Here is a 23,804-nt window from a genome sequence, read left to right as displayed (position 1 = left end):
AAGCCGGTGGGTGGGGATTGGACATTGTGGACAGCGACTCCTACAGGTCGGTTGGGTGACGCCGGTACGGTGGAAACAGGAAGTATCGGGGGCAGCGTGAGCCTCCCACGCGTTACTCCTCGCCACTGAGAGATTGCGCTGTTGCGGTGAAAAGATGCGACAGGCTGCCTCCTCGTGTACCGGAGGGGACACGTGATGCAAGGCTTCTATCCTCACTACAGCCGACCAGTGGGAGGCATAGTCTAGCAACGTTCAAGACAGGGGAGGGGAGAATTGGAAATACGAAATTGGGATGGGAGAAAAAAATGTAATGAGAAAAAGTGGATAAAAAAAAAAGACAATGTGTAGCGAGCAGCCAGATGAGCCGTCCTGCACTGAAGAGCAGCTGCTGTGGTGCAACCAGTGTTGTAGTACTCAGGTCCGAGTCCTGGACTGATTTTCGTGACTCGACTTGGACTTGAGCACCGATTACTCTGACTTGGACTCGAGCATTGACTGTATTTGGACTCGGAAGGTGCAGACCGGCTGTCCCTGAGCAACGACCGGAGTGCTGAATGTCCCGTGACTAAGACGGGGAGGACGTGACCCTCTTGCGCCGCCCCTGTGCTTCAAATAGATCCGCTATCAACTCTATCTTTAATTTTTCAAAATGTACAGTTGCTATTGCATGCACTCATCTGTGTTTCACTACACACATGAGTGCATGCTTACCAACTGTCCGTCTGCAACACTACTATCACCGACATCTAAGAAGGGAGATCCCCCCTTGAACGGCCCTTCTAAGGTTTCTCTCCTCCACATTGCCTGTGGAGCTTTTTTCCCTATTGTTAGGTTTTAGTGAGTTTTTCCTTACCTTCGCGTGGGGTATGTCTGGGAGTGCTTGCATTCTTTCATTTATTTGCATTCATCTAAAAAATGTTTGGACCCTATGGTGTTCTTGTTCTGTTCTTGACTTATTGTTATGTTGTCTTCTTGACTTGTTTAAAGAAGACCTGTACGGCCCATGGGGACATTAACGTGTGTTGTCGGGCCCTATAAATAAATTTGATTTGATTTGATTTAGACGAGGACTCTGACTTGTTATAAATAGTTATTTATTTTGTATTTGTTTTGTAATAGGCCCTAATCATTAAGGTATAAGATATTGATGGCTAGTGAATTTGTTTGGCTATTGTGCCACAAAGTAAATAATCTCCCTTTGAAATGGTGACCGCTGTCATTTATGTTTAATGTACCGGTAGACCTTTTTTTATTTGTATGTCAGCTCAGACTCGAACTTGATGACTTGGACTTGAACTAGGGTAATGGGGACTCGACTCAGACTCGACTCTTCTTTGGTGATTCGGACATGGACTCGAACACTGGGGACTCGGACTTGAGATTTAGTGACTCAACTACAACAGTGGGAGCAACCAAACAAATCGGAAGCTTCTGCATGCAGCACTGGGATAGCAGGCAGCTCATGCTGCTACTCAACTCTCCTGAGATGCAGCTCAAACTCCCCCAGACCTTCCTACATAATGTGGGATTGTGCTTCATGCCACCACGGTAGAAACAAAAGACATAGTGTGTGTATGAGTTTGCTTGTGGCGAATATGTGTCAAGGAAACTATAAAAGCAGGAAGGGTCTTCATGTGTAGCGAGTGAACGCACATTGGTGCCAACTGCCAAGTGTGGAAACTTTCAGTTCGGCCGACATCGAGTTGAATGGGATCAGCCATCTTCTCGTTTACGTCATTTAAACAGGTTATTACCTCGGATGTCAGAATCATCTGCAATCTGTTGCCTTGTTAACTAGCTAACGTTTGACATATTGGTTGATGTCTATTTCCTCAGATAGCCTGTATATATATCTCCCATAGGCTTCAATAGAACTGGCACCAAAGTCTGTCAAGCCAAGTCAAGTCAAGAGATTTATTTGTCACAGCATACAAGTATACAATGAAATGCGGGTGGTCTTGCCCGCAACGATGTGCAAATAACATATAATAGAATCAACATTGTGCAATAAACAAGTAACATTGTGCAATAAACAAGTAACATGTTAGGGCATATCGATTATGTATATAAGTTATTTACAGAGCATGGAGGACATACTAGGTCCTTTGGTAGTGTCTTTTTTTTTTTTTTTTTTTTTTTTTATTGATTGAATTTAATAATGAATAAACACAATAATGACAAAATAGTTAGTTACTTGTGCAACAGGTTGCTCTGTAATTCACATAAACCCACAAGGAGTTAGATGGTAGAAAAACCATCTAGAAAAAGACAATACATTGACAAAACATTACTCTAAAATAAACACTTCTTGTGAAAGTAAAAAAAAGTAAACATGTCAACAATGTTGACAATATGTGTGACATTAGTTCAACACGTCACTAGTGTGAAATAAGAATCTACTTCCAGCCCCAGCAGAGAGGACAGATCAGCCTGCCCCAAGCACATTGGTTCAGTCGTTCCAAGTTGCTTCCTTGTGTTGGAAGAGTAGTTTCCACCGTCCGTTCCTTTAGCAGGCTCTGGAGACAGCATAATGCCTAGACTGTCCAGATCGGTCTCCACTGGGTACAGAGCTGAAAACTCACACAGTGGGGAGGGGTCGAAGTTGATGGACTGGATGTACTGTAGGACGTTCTCCAGACCTGGGTCTATACTGCCAGAATTCAGAGGGCTGTCAGCAGGAACTAGACTGGCTGCACTAAACCCTCCTGATGAAGCAGATATAGCTTGGGAGGACTGCAATGGTTCCAAGGAGTACTGCTGGCTGTATTTAGGCATGGAGTGGGCAGAGGTACTGTCGTTCAGCATCAGAGGGATCTTTCTCTTCATGGCCAGTTTCAGACTGGCAACTTCCCTCCTCAAAGCCTCGTTCTCGTGTTTCATAGAGATGTAATAGGCTTGGATGTTCTCCTGTTCTCCCTTCATCAGCTGAACATCACTGAGGATCTTTTTAGACACCTCCTCAGGAAACACCTTCAGCTCATCCTGCTTCAGATTGGACACATTGGTGACTTTGCGTTTGATGTTCTTCAGCAGCTGATCTCGTCCTCTGATGAAATCAGGATGTTGGAACTCTGTGTGGTCTAAATCCTGTTTCACAAGAACCCCATGCTTGTGGACCACCTTACGGAATCCATATATGTTGAGTTGTCGTACGAAGCTGGCCATGTTGTTGTGCTTGAAAAACTTTGGAAGAACCTCCTTGGAGAAGCGACCCTGGTCAAATACATGAAAACCAGTTCCATTTGGGCTCCAGCAGATGAGAGGGTCAGTTTCTGGGTCTTCCACCAGTGTCCAAAGTTTGGTCAGAAAAGCTGGAACGCTGCTGCGGCTAACGACCACACCTCCAGATCCACCGCCGTGAAACTTCATGCTCCCAAAACGACAAGGATTCAATAAAACAAAGCCACCGTTCACAAGTCAACAGTCGGAGTTAGTTAGTAGATGCAGAATGAGATCTTCTTCTTCTTCTTTAGAATTTCCGGCAGTCACAGAATTGTTGAATATATATCGAACACAAATGTTCTAGAATGTTCTATTATGACATCATACTGTGACATCACAGATGTTCTAGAATGTTCTATATGACATCATACTGTGACATCACAAATGTTCTAGAATGTTCTATATGACTTCATACTGTGACATCACAAATGTTCTAGAATGTTCTATATGACATCATACTGTGACATCAGAAATGTTCTAGAATGTTCTATATGTAAAAATAAGTAAAAAAAAATTGATGTCATAGTAGAACATGTTACATTTTTTTTTTACTTATTTGTTCATTCATGTATATATGTCTAAGGAAACCAACAGACAGTTATAATCTTACACATATGTGAAAAGATATATATAAAAAAATAAAAAAAATAAAGAAGATTTATTTTTCATAAAAATTTATAATTTCGATTTTTTTTTTTTTGTTTATATATTTTTTTTAGTTATTGCAAAACAAAAATTATTAAAAGTCAGTACTCAACACATAATGCATAATGAAACTAACAGTCAAGGTGGTTAAAATTACATGCAAGTACAGAAACAAGACAAAAAAAAAGTCTATAATAATATTTTAACCGTATACAGTGTATATACAGCGAAATTAACAATTATATAAATGCTTATATAGGACATACCCCTAATACCTATTTTCTAAAACCCTACACACATATGCTCCAGCTCGAACCCCCCCCTCCCGGACCCCTCCTTGGATAGTACCTCCATTATCCTTCACTCCTAACCAGACACTACCATTATAAGCTAGCTTTTATTCTCTCCACCACTTCTACCCACATTGACATTTTGGATTCGTTAAGACCCAGAATTCTTGCTGTAGATATTTCTTGATATATCACATCGAGATATGTAAGAGACCAAACTTTCCGGCACATTTTTTCCGGTTGAAACCAGCGTGATGCGATCAGTTTTTTAGCTACTGTGATACCCGATAAGACCAATCTCTTTAGCTGTGGATTTATTGCAAACTCAAAAACATAATTTAAAAGCAATACAGAGGGGTGTACTGGTATATTCCAAGATACGAGTTTTGATAATTGATGGGTCACATCTTTCCAGAATGCCTTAACTGGTGGGCAGTCCCAATACATGTGCATAAATGTCCCTTCGTCTCCATTTGTACATTGGGAGCATTTTGAGTCCTGTTTCAGGCCCATTCTGTTCAGCCTTATAGGAGTCAAGTATGTCCTGTGAATATAGTTAAGATTGATTTGTTGATGGTCCGGGTTCCTTGATGTAAGACGGACATTTGCCCATGCTTCTTGCCAATCAAAGTCACTTTCCAGGTCTGGAATATCCCTCCTCCAGACAGTGTCTAGTTGAAGGGTTTCATACGAGGACGTTAGTAATTGATAATAAAAACCTGATACAAAACCTCCCAATGTTTCTCTTTCATAGAAAAATTTGTGGTATCTGTGGTGTTCAACTGGTATGTGTAATGGAACACTGTGAGACCTCAAACATAGGCGTAACTGTATGTAAAAAAGCCATGTGGACTCGGTGAGGTTAAACTTTGTGCATATTTCTCCATAACTACAGAAGCCCTGGTTATTAAAAATATCCCCTAATGAGTGTATGCCTTGCTCTTCCCATAAAGGGAATCTTATAGGACGTTTTCCCATTAAGAGTGCATTGTTATTGAATATGGGAGTGTGATTATGCCATTTTTGAGGGTTAGGATATTTTTTTTGTGTTTCCCGCCATGTTCGGATTGCATGGGTAATTATGGGGCCAAATTTCCGCTCACAGTGCTTGATTGGAAGTTTAGTGTGTGCTATGTCCTTCAGTCTCTGTGGGGCTACTATGTTTTCTTCCAATTCTCTCCAAGATACCAAAGCCTGGGGATCAAACCATATTGTCAATGGTCTTAATGTGAAAGCCTTAAAATATTGTAAAAAATCTGGAACTGCCATGCCACCGTCTGCTTTATTTCTCTGTGCGGTGGATCTTTTTATGCGAGGTGGTTTGTTATTCCAAATAAATTTGTATGTGGAGGAGTGTAATCTTTTCCAGTAGCCCTCTGGAGGGGGTAACGGTAGCATTGAGCTGATGAAGTTGATTCTTGGTAATACATCCATCTTAACTATTGATACCCTTGCCTGTACTGAGTTTTTAAGTTTTGCCCACCTGTCCAGGTCGTCTTTGATTTTGTTCTGTATTTTTGTGTAATTGTGCTTCACCGTTTGTCTTATGGTGGGAAATATTTCCACACCCAAGCATCTAAAATGTTTTACCATGGGTATCGCACCTGGGAGGGTTGTGTCTTTTTTTGCATGGATGTTAAGTGGAAGGAAAGCCGACTTCGGCCAATTTATTTTAAATCCCGATAAATCACCAAAGTTCTCTATCAACTTGAGTAGATGCGGCAATGTGGTGTTGGGGCTTTGCATGAACAATATTACGTCGTCCGCATATAAACTAATTTTATGTTGTGTGCCCTTGATTACGATTGGTTCTATGTATTGGGATTGTCTTATATATTGTGCTAAAGGCTCTAATGATAGATCGAATAGTCCGGGACTAAGAGGGCAACCCTGTCTGGCTGAGCGTGATACCGGAAAGATTTCGGAGATGAATGTGCCTGTTGTAATCATGGCCGATGGGTCCTTGTATAATACTTTAATCATATCAATGAATCCTTTTCCTAACCCCATCCTTTCTAATACTGCCCATAGAAACGACCATTCCAGCCTGTCAAATGCTTTCATAGCATCCAGGGATAGCATCGCCTTAGGTGTGGTGTCCTCTTTGTCTGCATCTAGTACGTGCAGTATTCGTCTTATGTTATCATTGATCAGGCGACCTCTTATGAAGCCAGTTTGGTCCGGATGAACTAAAGACGTCGTATGCTTTTGCAATCTGATGGCTAATACCTTAGAGTACAGTTTGACATCGGTTCCGAGGAGGCTTAAAGGTCTGTAACTACCGCACTCGGTGGGGTCTTTGTCTTTTTTGAGAAGGACTGAAATGAGTGCGATATTGTGGTGTTTATGGAAGCTCCCCTCCTTGACTGAGTATAAGATCATATTTAGTAATAAGGGTCCAAATATGTCCCAACAAGAAAGGTACATTTCTGATGGGATACCGTCTCTTCCCGGAGCCTTACCATTTTTCATTCCGGATATGGCCTTCTTGAGTTCTTCTAATGTGATCGGTGCTTCTAACTGTTTAGCGTCGTCCTCCGAAAGTTTAGGGAGAATAATTTGATTAAGATATGTGTCCAATTTGTTTTGATCAAAGGTCGTTTCTGAGTTATACAAGTCGGAGTAGAATTCTTTGAATGTATCGTTTATTATTTTGGGGTCTGTTACAAGTACTTGTTGTTTTCTAATGGCAGTTATATCTGCAAATTTTGCATTAATTCTTAATCGCATGGCTAATAGGTGACTAGGTTTAGAACCTTGGAAATACTGCTGTTGTCTTGTGCTGCGTATTTGCATTTCCGATTTTTGTCTGTATATTGCATTGATCTCCGTTTTTAGAACGTTAACTTGATTTTCTAGTCTAGTTAAGTTGTTGTATTTTAAAGAATTAAATAACGTTGAGTAAAGCGTTTCCAGTTCAGACAGTTTTGTGCATTGATTTTTGCGCAATATGGAGGAAAATCTATCCGTGAAATCCTTGATCATACCCTTTACCGACATCCATATTATTCTGGGGTCTTGCACCGCGTTTGCATTCTCCCGTAGGAATACTGTGAGAGCTTCTTTGAGTTGTGTAATGAATTCCTTGTTGTTAAGCAGCATAGTATTAAAACGCCATCTTGGGGCCCGGGAAGATAGTATACCAAATGTTGCTTTTAGGATTAAATAACAGTGATCTGAAAGCGCATTGGGTATCATTTCCACTTCATATTTATCAAATAGTCTCGGGGATGCAAACACGTAATCAATTCTGGATAATGTGTTATGTCTCGCCGATCGACAGGAGTACTTTCGGGTCGTGGGATTAAGTGAATGCCATAAATCAATTACCCCTGTAGTCTTTGACCAATCTTTTAATGCTTTAGATGAATTTTTTTGTTCGCTGGAAAAGGCGAGGTAAGATTTGTCCATCCTTGGATTCCAAATGGCATTAAAATCCGCACCTATTATAAATGAGTACTCGGGATGGTTTAACATTTCATCGGTTAGTGAAGTGAAGAAACCCACTTCGTACAAATTTGGGGCATATACCGCTGCCAACGCTATTTTCCTGTTATTATGTGTAGACTCCTTTACCTATAAGCCCACTGCGAGGGGCAAGTGGACTGGCTTGGGTTAGACGCATGCTTGAAGAATTCAAATGTCCAGAGAGCTCTTATCATTTTGGATATGCCAATCCTTTTATTGACTTATCAACCAAAAATATATATACAAAAACTCTTTTTACTAATAACACTGACCGCCGACCTATACGGCACATCTACCTGAACACGACAAGACACGGTCAAAAACTGTATGGCTATTCCACTTGCGCACCTGGGGCTCATCACCCTCTCATCAGTATATATGGGTAACCACCCCCTGTGGTGGTTGCCATGGTGACTAATAATGCCACACCTCTGCACCGTGAGTTGAAATAAAACTAAATAAACAGAAGGGCATTTTGGCTCCAACACACCGGCCCCTAATTGAGAATGGCAGGAGGCCAGGAACAATTCAAAATAATATTTACATAATGGAGCCAATAAATGTATACAAAAGAACTCAAAAAACAATTATTTGAATTAGAAGCTTTAAATTGCAGCTTCTTGAAGCAAGCAAAGTTTAGTTACTGGTCTATCCAGTGTGCTCGTTTTTGTCTTCACTCGTGCAGAACGCACAAGTCCTTTCCTGTCAGGATAGGTCTCCAGGACTCTTCCAAGTAACCAGGAACCACGTGGAGCTGTAGCGTCTGCGATCAATACAATGTCTCCAGGGACAAGACTTCGTCTCTCCTTACTCCACCTCTGCCGCTCCTGTAGCAAAGGTAAGTATTCTCTCAGCCAGCGTTTCCAAAAAAGGTCTGAGATGTATTGGACTTGTCTCCATCTCCTTTTGAGGTAGAGGTCAGACTTCTCAAACAATCCAGGTGGCAAGATTGGAATTATTTTCATTGTGAGAATGTGATTGGGAGTGAGAGCTTCCAGATCGTTGGGATCTCCAGACAACTTAGTTATGGGGCGATCATTAAGAATGGCTTCGACTTCACACAGCACTGTATGAAATCCTTCGTCATTCAAGGTTTGCTGGTGTAGAACTGATGTTAGTATTCGTCGAATCATCCGTATGATGCGCTCCCATGCACCTCCATGATGAGAAGCTGTTGGTGGGTTGAAGCTCCACTGAATTCCTTCTTCCAGAAAAGCTGATTGTATTTTGCTGTGGTTTAAAGCAGCGAGAGCTTCCCTCAACTCTCTTTTAGCACCAACAAAATTGGTTCCATTGTCCGATCTTAAATGAGAGATGGGTCCTCTTCTACAAACAAACCTGCGTAGAGCATTTATACAGGAGTCCGTATCCAATGAATAAGCGACTTCCAAATGGACTGCTCTACTTGCCATACAGGTGAAAATGACTCCATAGCGCTTTTCAAAGGAACGTCCCCTTTTGACCTCAATCGGGCCGAAATAATCAACTCCAACATTGGTAAATGGAGGAAGATCAGCAACGATTCGCTCTAGAGGCAAGTCTGACATCTTCTGCTCACCCAACTTTCCTCTATGGCGTTTGCAGAAGACACAGTCAGACAGGACCTTTCTTGTTGCTGCATTGGCACTAGTGATCCAATATTTTCGGCGCAATCTGGAGAGAACATGGTTTCTCCCACCATGACCCATCTGTTCGTGGATGTGCTTTAGTATGAGAGTCGATACATGGAGGTCTTTCGAGAGGATAACAGGATGTTTAGATTCCTCAGACATTGCTGCCCTACTCAACCTCCCTCCAACTCTAAGCAAGCCATCCTCCAGAATGGGGTCCAGTTTATAGATGGGACTGTCTTTCTTTACTTCACCCTTTCCAGATGTCAACACAGCAAGTTCATCAGGGAACCTTTGCTGTTGAGTGAAGCAAATGATGGCAGACTCAGCTGTAGAAAGATCATCTGGTGTTAAGTTCTGGTTTCCCAATGCAGCTCTACTTTGTTGCATTTCCTGTTCCACTTTGTCTGCATCTTCATGACTCAGTTGGTTTCTTTTACGACTCATCTCCAATAGAGTCTTTCGTAATTTCAGGATCCAAGCAACTGACCTTTTCAACCTTTTCCAGTCAGAAAAGTAGGTGATCAGTTGGTGTGTGGCACTTGGTGCATCGACAATTACTGCGTTGATGGTGAGATCCTTTTTGACCTCAGGGTCATCAGCAGCAATGTTGTACTCCAAGATACTATCTGGCCACTCTTCCTCTGGTTTCCAAAGAAACTCAGGGCCTTCAATCCAACTTCTGTTGGTCAGCAAATCATCCACCGTAACTCCCCTTGAAGTTGTCAGCAGGGTTCTGAGTGGTATGAATGTACCTCCACTGCGTGACATCAGATGTTCTTTGGATGGCAGAAATCCTGTCTCGGTGGAACTTCTCATCTCTCCCAAACCTCCTTTTCAGTCCAAGGATGCGTTGCCTAGCAACAAACTGATTGTTTGGCAGAGACACTTCTTTCCTTTTAAAGGGAAGCTCCAAGGTGTAATGTCCGTCTTGCAGTTTGCATGAATCAGTCATGATTTCCATGAACTTCATATCATCCCTCGACATTTCCTCTTTGTCTTCTGATGACCTTTCATTAAAATCATGGTTGTACTGATTGTTCAGCAACTCCTCCAGATTTGTTATAGAGATCCTATTAACAGTAGCAGCGGGGTTGACATTCTCACTCCGCTGCTCACTGTAGCCTGATAGGGGACCATTAACGACCCACCCCAATAGGGTCTTAATGGCATATGGCCCATTGCCATGACTATTCACAATTTCCCAAGGTTCAAGCAATTTGGAGGCATTGGTACCTATCAATAACTCCACATCAGCTTGAATCCGAGGAAGTGCAACCCCATCTAAGTATGGCCACTTAGCCAACTCCTCTTGGCTAATGATGTTACTCGTGGTTACAGGCATCCTCTTCTGGGTGTAGACCTTGGGCAGGTCGTAGAACTGTTTCCCAGTGAGGCTGGAGATCTCCAAGTCTGTCAGTATGTAACTGGACACAGATGCCTTTGGGCCCATGGTATGTAAGCTGATTTGTGTTTTCCTTCCTGTAAGGTTCAGCCTTCTCATTAGGGATTCTGAACAAAATGTGTCAGTGCTGCCTGGATCTAAAAATGCATATGTTGTGATGATTTTGTCTCCCTTGCTGGACTTCACCTGTACAGGCAAGATTGACAGAGTCCCTTTGCTGCTTCCGGCCCCTGTTTGTCCACATGTTTGCAAAGAGATCTGTGCGTTACTCACCGAAGGTTTCTTTGGCTGGTTTGTGTTGCTTGCTCTCTCCTTCTGATTAATATGAAGAACACTGGGATGGGTTTGGCTGCACACCTTGCAAGTCAAGCGCTTCTCGCAATTCCTGCTAAGATGTCCAATGCGAAGGCAGCCAAAACAGATTCCTTTTTGCCTTATAAAAGTAATCTTGTCCCTGTGTGTCTTCTCCTCCATCTGAGGACATTGATCCAGAGTGTGATTTTTAGAGCAACATACACAAGTGTTGGTGTTGTGAGCAGATGCATTTCTTTGCTTTGCAGGGGTTTCGATGGTAGTAACTGTGGTTGCAAAACTGTCTCCTTTGAATTTTGGTTTAATTTGTGATTTCATTCTGTTCATGTTCATAGGTCTACTTCCTGTATTTGGTGGTGTATTTTGAATGTCTCCGAAGACTGGGTCTGAGACAATCTTTACCTGGCGCTCAATGAATGTGACAATATCCATGAATTGTGGTCTGCGATGGTGTTTTTCCATTATCGAACATACAGAGACTCTCCAATTCTCTCGGAGCTTGTATGGAAGCTTTGAAATCAATACTTTCATGTTCGCTGGCATATCGAGTTCCCTCATGTACTGGACATTCTCCATAGCATTACAGCACTCCCGAAGGAAAAGAGCATAGGCTTGAAGAGATTTTATGTCTTCAGCCTTCACTAGCGGCCAGTTGAGCATCTTCTCCATGTAAGCTGCTGTGATTTTATATTCATCTCCAAAGTGTTGTTCAAGTAGGTACTTAGCCATATCATAGCCTCTGTCTGGAGCCATGTGTTGACAGCTACGCACAAGCTCTTTAGGCTGACCCCTGGTGTACTTCTCCAAGAAGTACAAACAATCACCTCCGTTTCTCGTGTTCTTCTCCACACAATGAACAAAGGCTCTGACAAAGGTTCTGTACTGCAGAGGATCCCCATCAAAATATGGAATCTCTCTTGGTGGCAGTAAGTGAGTTGTTTGCTGCTCCACTAGCATTGCTGTTATCTCATTTTGCCTTTTTAATAGGTTACATACAACTGAGGTTTCATTGCTTTGGGGTGAAATTACAGTTGGGGTCGTTAGCTGCACAGGAGCTTCCATGTAAGTTGTATTGTCCTGTGCTCCATCCCAAGACACATGTTGTCTTTGTAAAGATGGCGGTTGTGTTTGAATGGGAGTTGGCTGTAACAACATAGATTGTTGTCTTTGCCAAAATGGGGGCTGTTGAATGGGTGTTGGCTGCATCAAGTGCATAGGTTGTTGTATTTGCCAGGGTGGTGGTTGTTGAATGGGTGCTTGTTGCTGTTGCATAGCTTGTGGTATTTGCCAGGGTGGTGGTTGTTGAATGGGTGCTTGTTGCTGTTGCATAGCTTGTGGTTTCCATAGTGATGGTTGTTGCACATATGATTGCTGTGCAGATGGTTGCTGCAGTTCTGGTGGTTGCATAGACGGTTGCTGTGGTAGTGATGTATATTCTTTTGCATGAGGATTGAGAGTGACTGAGGGTTCCTTTAACCTTGTTCCTTTCCTGTAGTAGGAGTCCATTCCATCGGACTGTGTGAGTGAAAGAGCTTGGTGACTGGGGGATTGAAATACTGCTATTCTTGCGTTGGTAGCTGCCAGTTGTGCATCAAGCTCCATCGTTTCCTTTTTCTTTTTCAGGATCTGTTCCTGCTCTTCCAGAGCGTGTTTATCCTTTTTTAGAATTTGTTCCTGCTCCTCCAGAGCGTGTTTATCCTTTAACGCTGCAGCGCGAATCACAAGTGAAGCTCTATCTGCCTCGGCCTGTAAGCGAGCTGCTGAGGTAGAAGATCCGCTGGACCTGCTGGACCTGCTGGTACCAGACCTTGTGTGACCTTTGTGAGCAGATTTTTTACTTCCCACATTAGAAATGCTGTCATTTGGATTAATTAGATGTTGCACGTCCTCCTCATCCTTATTAACACTTTCCACATTAGAAATGCCGTCATTTGGATTAATTAGATGTTGCACGTCCTCCTCATCCTTATTAACACTTTCCACATTAGAAATGCCGTCATTTGGATTAATTAGATTTTGCACATCCTCCTCATCCTCATTAACACTTTCCACAGGTTGTGTCATTTTTGTCCATGCATTCATGTGATCAATAAAGTCATTGACATTGATCATTTTGGCTTTGAACCAAATGTCATGTTTTCCCCTTTCCTCAGGAGGTACTATTGGCAACAGAGCCTCCTGGTTTGCTTCTGCTTCCTTGCATATGTGGAGATATTGCATAAATGCGCATTGCACCTCCTGTTTGCATCCACTTTGCATTAACCCCAAAATCGTTTTTTGCAAGTTAGAAGCCTTGTTAAATTTAGATTTATGTAATTTATGTAATGTGTCAATTTTATCCAATAGGGCTTTTGGTGTTAATTTACTCTTGCGTTTTGTGACCTGCTGATCGGTATCAACATTGTGTGTGATTTGACCTGTGTCCACCTCGGACTGTGTTTTAGCCACTGTGGGTGTGGGCTGTGACTTTTCAACCAATGAAGGTTCTTTACAATGAGTTTCAGCCGTGGCGGGCTGTTCAACCATAACGCTGGTCTCTGTTGGATTCTGAACACCTTTATCAGAATTCATTTCAGCAATATAAGACCAACAGATTCAATATGAAACGGTACCTTTGGTTAAATCACAATAAACAAAACCCACAGTTAATCATCACATGACGTTCTAACCAAACCTTGACACACACACGAACGGGTTGCACAATCATATACCACCAATGCATTGGAATTTTCCCTTTTTATATTTTTCTCAATTGACCCCGTGTGCACACATTTGTTTTTTATATGGCCATATAAGATATACCGGTAGCGCGCTACATACCTGTTCGTTGCGCAGCGCTGTCGGGGCCGTTTGACTTTATTCTTTGAACTTCGAAAAGTCTTCAAACAGCGCTCCTTGTCCGAGCGCTATTCAACATCAAACAGCGCTCTTTGTCCGAGCGCTATTCAATAAACTGCTTGCGCGCAGGACAGCTCCCTGGTCCGTTCCCTCGCCCAAATGGTGCTGGGGCAGGTGATGCCGTCCGCTCCTTGACGGTGGTGGGCAGCTCCTCCTGGTCCGTACGCTCCCCGACGGTGCTGGGTGGTTCCTCCCGGTCCGTCCGCTCCCCGACGGTGCTGGGCAGCTTGGTCCAGATTGTCCACGTTCCGCGCAATTCCAAGCGAAACGGTGAACCAAACAGTTGTCACTAATGTCTTTCAGCGGCCTCAAAAATCAAAACACTGTCCCGCTGATCAGCTGTTGAATCTTGAGCGCAGAGCGCGCTGTCTCGCTGATCAGCTGTTTGAATGAATCTTGAGCGCCGAGCGCGATTATCCTCGTCTTCCAATAAGTAACAAAGGCAATTGTCCTTTTCAAACGAAGAGCCTTAGTTTTTGACTAATGTAGACTCCTTTACCTATAAGCCCACTGCGAGGGGCAAGTGGACTGGCTTGGGTTAGACGCGTGCTTGAAGAATTCAAATGTCCAGAGAGCTCTTATCATTTTGGATATGCCAATCCTTTTATTGACTTATCAACCAAAAATATATATACAAAAACTCTTTTTACTAATAACACTGACCGCCGACCTATACGGCACATCTACCTGAACACGACAAGACACGGTCAAAAACTGTATGGCTATTCCACTTGCGCACCTGGGGCTCATCACCCTCTCATCAGTATATATGGGTAACCACCCCCTGTGGTGGTTGCCATGGTGACTAATAATGCCACACCTCTGCACCGTGAGTTGAAATAAAACTAAATAAACAGAAGGGCATTTTGGCTCCAACATTATGTACAATCCTAGCTATAGTTATACGCCCCTCAGCATCCGACCATACCCCTTTTAATTCGATATTTAATTTACGTCTGACGACTATGGCTACACCTCGAGTTCTCGTACCAAAAGAAGAGTGACTAATATTATGGTATATGTTATCCGCTAACGTATCTATGTCTTCCTCTAAAATGTGCGTTTCGCTTAGTAGAGCCACGTCCACATGTTCTTTTTTCATCAGTGTGAGCACGCTTTTGCGTTTGTGTTTGTTTATCCCACCGGTGTTCCATATCATTATATTCAAACTAGCCATAATCTATGCATGTTTTTGTGTAGTTTTTGGTAATGCTTCTGGAGTGCGAAGCTACAATAGATGTACATCCAATTAATGAGGTCCCGTTGAGAGCCGAGCTTAAAAACATATATATATACAAATAAAAATCCCCTATTTTCCCCTCACCCAGAGAGTCGTGGTAGTGTCTTTCTGTACATGCTAATTTATCCAATCTCCGGTTATACTACCGTAATTCCTCTAATAGTAACCCCGGCTTGTATTTGTTTCAACTGTAGCGGGTACCAGGCTTGTATTAGGAGGAGGCCTGTATAAGAGGGAGGCCTATATTTCAAATTTTCAAACAGATCATAATGAATAAATCAACATTTTGTGTCAGTTTGAACCCAGTAAAATGTACTGGTATACTATTTTTAAAGTGACCTTTCCTTAGTGGCCATAAGTGTGGGCGTGTGCAGCATGAGTGTGTGCTTGCTCATGTTAAAGTGGCTGCTAGTGTGTACAGTGTGTGTGTTGTGTGTGTGCTCATGTGTGCTTGTGTGTGGAGAGTTCAGTGTTCAGGGCTCTGATGGCCTGGGGGAAGAAGCTGAGCCGAAGTCTCTCTGTCCTAGCAGCTGGTGTTCGCAGGCGTCTGCCTAACCTGAGCAGCATGAACAGGCTGTTGTTGGGGTGGTGTGGGTCTTTCATTATTCTGCAGGCTCTGGATTTGCACCTCTTGTTGTATAGAACCTGCAGGGGTGGTAGTGCAATACCCGTGGTACGCTCGGCTGAGCGCACCACTCTCTGTAGGGCCTTCTTGTCCTGTGCCGTGCTGTTTCCATACCAGGCAGTGATGTTTCCAGTCAGTCTGGCACCAAGCAGAGCATTGAACGCTGGGATTCTGACCCAACGACACATCCTTCTTTTCTAGTTTCCTTGGTATGTGTGGGTGGATATATCAGTATAGATTAACAGCCATGTACCTTGTTTGCGTTCACATTTGACAGCACAGCCCAGCAGGAGCTGCAGCAGCCTGCCTAGCTCCACAGGGTCCGAATGCTCCGCCACCTTGGCCAGGTCTGGCAGGAAGTCAGAGAGCTGCTGGGCTAGGACCTGGGGGAGCAAAGAGAGACAATACAACATTTAGAACAAATGGACTGCATTTATAGATTCTTCTTTATAATTTTACTAAATATCTAGGCAAGCATACACAGGGAATTCTATTCACAGTATTCTCATTATGCGGCATGCATTTCGTACCAAAATGGGGCAATGCCATAAACACAGCTCATTGGGCTATGATGATTTAAATATAATCACCTGTTTGATTACAAAGAAAAACTAAACTTCGTACTGTCTTTTACTATCATGCACTTTGCTATAAAAAAAAATCATCCTTGCCTATATTACTACCTACTATGCTAATATTTCTTTACTACTATGAACTCAAGACTGTAGCACCCAAGTTCAACACTGTTTGACGAACATTGTTACTTAGCTACCAGAGTTGTACCCTTCGTGCTGACCTGTTGTCAGCTGAACTTGTAAATCGCTTTGGATAAAAGCGTCAGCTAAATGTAAATGTAATTGCATGTTGTTTAATTACAATGACCTGTTTAATTATAATCACATGTTTGATTACAGTGACCCTTTTGCCTACCAAGATGTCTGTGGTGATGATGTAATGGATACAAATACACCACCTACCTCATTATAGTAATCCACTATCATCTGAAGGATCTTCTTGAGGTTGTTCATCTGAGGAAATCACACACAAACTTGTTGAGTTAGAACCTCATTCTAAGGTAGGGTTGTCCCCTCGTGGTCCATTCATCGGTCAATGTGGTCAAGACTTTGCAGATACATTTTTTTCCTTCTTCCTATAATAAGAGTTATTTTGTGAAAAAATAACAAGCACATCTCCGGTAAGCATTACGTTCCCTCTGCATGATACCACATGGGGAAGCACCGTTTTACAGATGTGTATGAAATCAACTACCGTAATTGCCGGACTATAAGCCGCACCAGCTAGATATAGAACGAAAAATAAATGTGTACATATTAGGGCTGTCCCCGACTAAGGATTTGGATGGTCGACTATGATTGGCCAAAATTTCCCGTTAGTCGACTATTGGTCGACAAAAAAAATTAAATAAAAGTATAATATAAAAAAAATAAAAAAAAGGGTATCATTCCATTTGGGCTGTGGGGGTGCTTAATGTCTGAAGGAGTCGACTGAAGGCTTCTTGTCCTCTGCAAAAGCATGCAATTGGTGCACTGATGGATACATCTTGATATTTGTCTAGTCTAGTGTGTTCATTAGATGGGTGAAATCCTCTTTCAGTGCCTCTGTGCCTGTTTTCGTAGGCAGTTAGCCTCTGGTATGCGTGCCATTAGCGTTATCCACGCTTCTAGGCCTCTTTTCTTTTGGAAAGAATGATAAAAAAAAATATATATATATATATATATATATATATATATATATTATAATTATTTTTTATTTTTTTACCATTCGACTAAGAGGTTGGTTAGTCGACTACGGCTCCTTTCGACCGATTAGTCGACTAATCGACTAATCGGGGTCAGCCCTAGTACATATACATGCCGCACCTGACTATAAGCCGCAGGTGTCCACTAGACACCTGCGAGAGCGCCCCTGGTGGCCGTTCGCTGTAAAAATCCATAGATTAGCCGCATCGTTGTATAAGCCGCAGGGTTCAAAACATGGGGAAAAAGGTGCGGCTTAGATTTACTTAGTTTTACAGATGTGTATGAAATCAACTAATCACTTAGTTGACAAGATATTGATGACTATTAGGCTACCAAGAATGTATTTGGTTGACAATAGAAAAATCACAGAGAAGCACGAATGTACGATACACTTTACATTCATACAGTGGTTTGTGAAAATGTAGTACGGTAATAGTAGCAGCAGCAGTAGCTGGAAGAAGCTGTTACTCTGAAGGTTTTTTAGATCAATTGACCCGTTATCTCAGGGTTAATACGCTACAAATAAGGTGCACATCAACAGCCATATAAATAACCTTGCATCTCCAAAAGAGTTAAGATCAGTAATTAAGAAAAACAACCTAATTGACCTATCTCCCTAACAGTTGCGATTGGATGATCGAGAAAGGAGGGCGTTGTTTTGAGATAGGTCAATTAGGTTGTTTTTCTTAATGACTAATTACTGATCTTCGAGGGAAGCAACAGTTGTGATTGGAGGATCGAGAAAAGACAAGAGAAGAAGTTCTTCTTTTTTCTCGTCTTTCTAAAGTGGAGTTTAGAAAGACAAGAGAAGAAAGAGAGTAAAAGGCAGACAAGACAGAAAAGATAACAGAACAGTCATGTACCTTCAGTCTCCAGTTGTCCCCAACATCTTCTTTGATTCGACTGAGCCAACCCTCGCTGAACCATGCAGGATCTCTGCACCACACACACACACAGAATATCATCAACTCATTAATTCTCGGAATTCCTAAAAGGGACCCTATTGTGTAAATTACCCTTTCCTGTGTTTTGCATTGTTTTTACAGAATGCAAGGTTGTTCCAACACTGAGAAAATGTACAAGTGCTGCTTCTCCAGTTGACCTGTGACAAGAAACATCCCTCTTGAAACAAGCCATTCTGAATTTCAGGTACAATCGCCATAGTTAACCTCTTAAGGCCGACGGGTCCGGTACCGGTCCCAATATTACATCACGTCATAAATCAATCGGTCTCTAGACTGTATGACATAATGTTCTTTTTTTCCCCCAAATGTATCCAACAGTAAACATTCTAACCATGTCACAACAGCAGTCATAGTGTATATTTTCAGCAATATGTTTGTTTACCAATAGGTTAAAGTGTTATTAATGAAATATGAGTTTAGGAATTGTATTCAATGGGGCGGCTACGTGGCGTAGTGGGCAAGGCGCTCGCCACGAAATCTGAAGACGCTGGGCTCGCGTGTTCGAGCCCAGCGCTCCACATTTGCTTTCAGTTTAGCTGGTCGTCCGTACTAATACACATTGGCCGTATTAGGGGGTGGGAAACTGATGGGTGGGGATCGGGCGTTGTGGACAGCGACTCCTACAGGTCGGTTGGTGCGCCTGCGCAGTAGAATCAGGAAGTGTCGGGGGCAGCGTGAGCCTCCCACGCGTTACTCCTCGCCACTGAGAGATCGAGCTGCGCAGGTGAAAAGATGCGACTGCTGTTACCTCAAGTACCGGAGGGGACTTGTGCTATGTATGACTTAGTCCACATTGCAGCCGGCTTGTGGGAGGCAAGAAACAGCGTTCGTGACAGGGGAGGGTTGAATTGGATGATACGAAATTGGGATGGGAGAAAATATAGAAAATGGGAGAAAAAGTGGATCCAAGAAAAAGGAATTGTATTCAATAGATCACGAATTTCGACCGGAAATAAGTCCGAGGGGCCATTCTTCTGCAGTCATTATGATGAAGGAAAGACAGGGCTTTCAATGAGCGTTGAAATTTCGAAAAACTACATCTCCTAGGGTTCTCCAGCTTTCTGGAATCGAATGACTTCCTGATCATTCTTTTTGATTTCTCTTATTTATCGGGATTATATACCACAAAAACCGAACGTTATTGACATAGTTTGGAGCGCAGTTAGTTTGTCTCCCTTCTGTGAACATTTAGCAACCATCCCTGTTGAAATCCGTTTCAAAATGGCAGCGCTGTCTCAAAAATAAAAAGCAGACTGTAAATACAGTAGATTTCATTCTCTGTTCTTCATGCACGCCTGGTGATACTAAATCCAAATTGAACTCTGTCATTGGAACGAGTAGATTTGTCCCGATCCATAGATGTGCAACATCGCTATAATAAAGGTAATTTATATGCCTGCTATTCTATATTCTAATATTTCAAATTGTATGAGTCCGGATGGCAGGATTCAGTACTGTATCTACAAAACCTCATCGTCCCTGTATTCATTTCCTTAGATTTTTTGTACATGTGATCTCAAGAAAGTAATGAACGAGCTCAGTGGCAGTTTTTCATGTCTGGTCATTTTTAGCATGGTGTTATTCACTGTCAAAGGAAAATCATAATTCATATTCTCCTTTGTTTAATCACAATTTAAGCAAGCCTAATAGACACACTATTCCTGACACTGGGAATACATTCCCTGAGGTCCATAGATGTCCCTAGATACCAAGAACATGCAACATGGACCTTGTAGAAGTGGAGCAATCTTCCATTTACTTAGGTATGTATTTTTAGGCGGATTTTCAGAAAATAGGGCCCGGGCTTAAGAGGTTAATAATGTGCACTATGTGCGTGTGAAGAAATCTTGGAAAAATGTGCATGTACAAAATGGCGGCCCACTCATAAATCTTATTTCTTTTACCTAAAGTTGAAGCTAAAATATGTTTAGACAACAATTTTAAAGGTAGGTTTGATATGTTATTGCTGGATCTTGAGTGATATTTGATCTGCAATGACTAGTTTGACAGTTTGATCAGAATTGCTAGATGTGCGATAATTAAATAATATAATAATAAATAATAAAGTGTCTCGCTCGTTACAGGCGCGGAAACAGCCTGTTGAAAACAGGACTGAAGCAGAGGGGTATAGAGGAATGCTAGAATGTATAATCTTTTTTTTTATCCACTTTTTCTCCTCCTATTTTCTGTATTTTCCTCCCATCCAATTTTAGTTATGCCAATTCCCCCCTCCCCTTCCTGGTCGTTGCGCGCATGTGCCCCCCACTGGTCGGTCTAGGGAGCCCTGACGTCTATCACATGCTTCCTCCGATCCATAGGAGACAGCCAGCAGCCTCTTTTCACCTGGCAGCGAGGACTCTCATTGGTGAAGTGTAACGCGTGGGAGGTCACACTACCTTCACCATTTCCCTCCCTCGCTGTGCAGGCGCCCTGACCGACCTGTAGGAGTCACTGTTTACAATGACCAGATTACCACCCACCGGCTTCCCTCCCGCTGACTCTGCCAATTGAGCCAGTATGACGACCGGCCAAGCCGGAGGCACTGCTGACAGCCGGATTCGATACCAGTGTCTCTGCAGTGGTAGACATATATTCATGGCTGTTGAATTAAATAGTCTACTATACTGTACTGTAATACAACTGTTTTAGTTACACATTAGTGCCAAGACTAGAGGTCAATGAATTTATGCACCTTGGGTAAAGTAATTTACCAGGAGTGCTCTCTATCCATCTAGATCGTTGGTGTGATTTGCCTAGTTTTGGGGATATCTACCGTAGAGATGTCTGCCGTCACTTTCCCTTTCCAGAAATCATGACCCGATTACTTAAGATAATCCACAGACCTTGTTGTGAGCAGTTTCATGTAGGAACTATATTCAACACCCCCATAATAATGTCAATTATATAGAAACATTGCTTTTGAGTTTTTAGATCTTATTTTTCTGGCGCTTTGAGCACCACAAACCGAGTGCCATTCAGCTCCATTGTATCGGAGTGATGGCAGACATCTCTATGGCAGATATCTCCAAAAACTAGGCAAATCACACCAAAACTATCTGGATGGGGATAGATAGCACTCTGGCCCTGGGTAAGGGGGAAATTATGCTTTTATGAATTCTCTGTGAACTGCCCCTTTAAGCATCAGGCTGTGGTGTGTGTGATATGAAATATTCAACCCAGGAAGACTGACTGTATGCGATATGAAATATTCAACCCAGGAAGACTGACCAGGAGAGATGTGAATTTCCAGAGTAGACAAATATTGTGATTAATGGAGCAGGGCGACCAGTGTGTATGCAATGCATGTTGTGTGTATATAGTCTGAGTATGCATTTTTATGTGTGTGTGTGTGTGTGTGTGTGTGTGTGTGTGTGTGTGTGTGTGTGTGTGTGTGTGTGTGTGTGTGTGTGTGTGTGTGTGTGTGTGTACGTGTAATGTATGTGTGTGTGTGTGTGTGTGTGTTTACATCTGATGCAGTGCCTGTGACATTGCCACTCCAGTGGTCAATTCCTCCACAGTCCTGCAGGGTGAGCCGGTGTTGAAGGTCTGCAGCTGGAGGAGAGTCAGAGACAGACAGACGGTCAGACGGACCTCAACTCAAGATGAATGACACCAAAAATCTATGGTACCAATACATTGTTTTTCAATACTCATTCTTAGCAATGGAAAGATGGGTGTTAAACAGGCAAACGGAGAAAGAACCACGGAGGCTTCGCGACTAAAGTTAGTTACTTTAACAGTAGCCATGGTGTTAGGTGAACTAATCCATCTGCAAACCAGCTCCAGCTGTCTTTCAGATAAATAAACACTCCATTCTCCCCTCAAACATAGCTTCTGAAACCGCCAGCTTCTATCGGCACGTGATGAAGTCTTGTGGTAGTTAATTCACTATTTAGCTACCGATTACTCTACTACACTGCAGGTTCAGTTCAGGTTCAGTTCCATCCATCCATCCACAGTCAGTAAGCCATGTGATGCTGCCCTTTCCTCCTCAAATCCAACTCACATCTATTATAGGTCCTCTCGTTATTATTGACAGGATTAGTAAAGAGTAAATTACATGATCTCGAGATTGTTATCATATCGGATGTGTTTAGAGGTAGCCTACTTGGCGCAAATAGTAGCTAATTGGCTTTCAAGTCTAACCGATAACTATTATAACCGCTAATCATAAAACGAATAGACTGGAAAGGCAAAGAGTGCGTTATAGTATAAAAAAAAGCTGCATGTTGTGAAAAAGCGCACCCTGCATAAATCACTGATCAATCACCATCCATGGGTAATATTTCATTACATAGCAAAGATCGAAGGCGTGACATTCCACAACTATCTCCAAGTTAATTAGATTAGCAAACTAAATAGGATGAGGATCAACTCAATCAATCGGGGGATATTGTTTGTTTTTATGTAGCCCATCTACAAATGCAAAGTTGGTATCATCAACATTAATGTTCATTCCGGGTGCATGTTGGTTAGGTAGGCTGCAATGCAATTCAATTATTAAAAGAATAATCAAATACAAAGACTGGCGTCTTTCCAGGGTAGCCAGCGGATTTCCTATTTCTCGACAAGCCCTGCTTCTGGAAGAGTTTATTCAGACTAGCTACAAGCTACCACATACCTACGACCAGGTAAACGACAACGGCTATATGCCGCCTATATCACACGATCGGAGCAAAACACACAGCATTTAAACTCACCCATATTATAAGGCTCTCGCACAAGGCCGTCTTGTTATTATCCATTTCTTCCCAGCATGAATTATCCAAATATGTGTCTGTCCACCTGTCAACAACAACGCTGTATCCCTTTCCTCTGCATTTGAGCTCACCTGCGAGAGGCGGGGCTCCCTAACGTCAAATGCGCAATGTATAAATTCTATTACGATTGTTCCGCTGTTAAAACAACGCAATATCTACGTGAATGACAGAACGTTCTTGGAGGCGTGATTACCAAACCTAGCCGCATTCCTAAGCTTAACCAGTGTAGAAACAGGCGTCGGCCAATCAGAGAGCGTCTCCGAGAAATGCGGCTAGGTTTGGTAATCACGCCGATGGGATACCACGCCAATAGAACGTGAGATGAGCGCTTCAGCTCAGCTGGACCAATCAAATGTCAAGATCTGCTGAGATTGATGCCGCACAAGCTGTTGAAGAACCAATCAGAAAATACAGCCTTTTTGTAGACTACTCTATCGTTTGTGTTTCGTTCCTAACATGTCCCACTCTCACCACTTCACTTGTTGATTTCTCTGTATAAAATATTAAGATCAACAAATTAGTGTAGCTGTATAATATGGCACGATTTTTTTTGCCACATCAATGGTTAAATGTCTATTTGTTTGCTTGGTTTTGATCAATTGGC

The 23,804-nt window shown here is 42.4% G+C and overlaps 1 protein-coding gene across 1 annotated transcript in view; it reads right to left on the bottom strand.

The window, feature by feature from the left end:
- The window catches only part of hook1 (hook microtubule-tethering protein 1), a 63,129-nt gene extending 39,869 nt beyond the window's left edge, over positions 1 to 23,260 (bottom strand). The window contains exons 1-5 of the mRNA XM_084307351.1: positions 23,141 to 23,260; positions 21,907 to 21,992; positions 18,339 to 18,411; positions 16,693 to 16,743; positions 15,969 to 16,098 (exon numbers count right to left, since the gene is read on the bottom strand). Of these exons, the coding sequence (XP_084163477.1) occupies positions 15,969 to 16,098; positions 16,693 to 16,743; positions 18,339 to 18,411; positions 21,907 to 21,992; positions 23,141 to 23,185 (385 nt within the window). The 5' untranslated portion in view covers positions 23,186 to 23,260. The remainder of the gene's footprint in view (positions 1 to 15,968; positions 16,099 to 16,692; positions 16,744 to 18,338; positions 18,412 to 21,906; positions 21,993 to 23,140) is intronic.
- Positions 23,261 to 23,804: the final 544 nt, after the last annotated feature.

This window comes from Notolepis coatsorum (genome assembly GCF_963971535.1).
Source record: "Notolepis coatsorum genome assembly, chromosome: 2".
Taxonomy (NCBI): domain Eukaryota; kingdom Metazoa; phylum Chordata; class Actinopteri; order Aulopiformes; family Paralepididae; genus Notolepis; species Notolepis coatsorum.
This window is presented reverse-complemented; position numbering and strand designations above follow the sequence as displayed.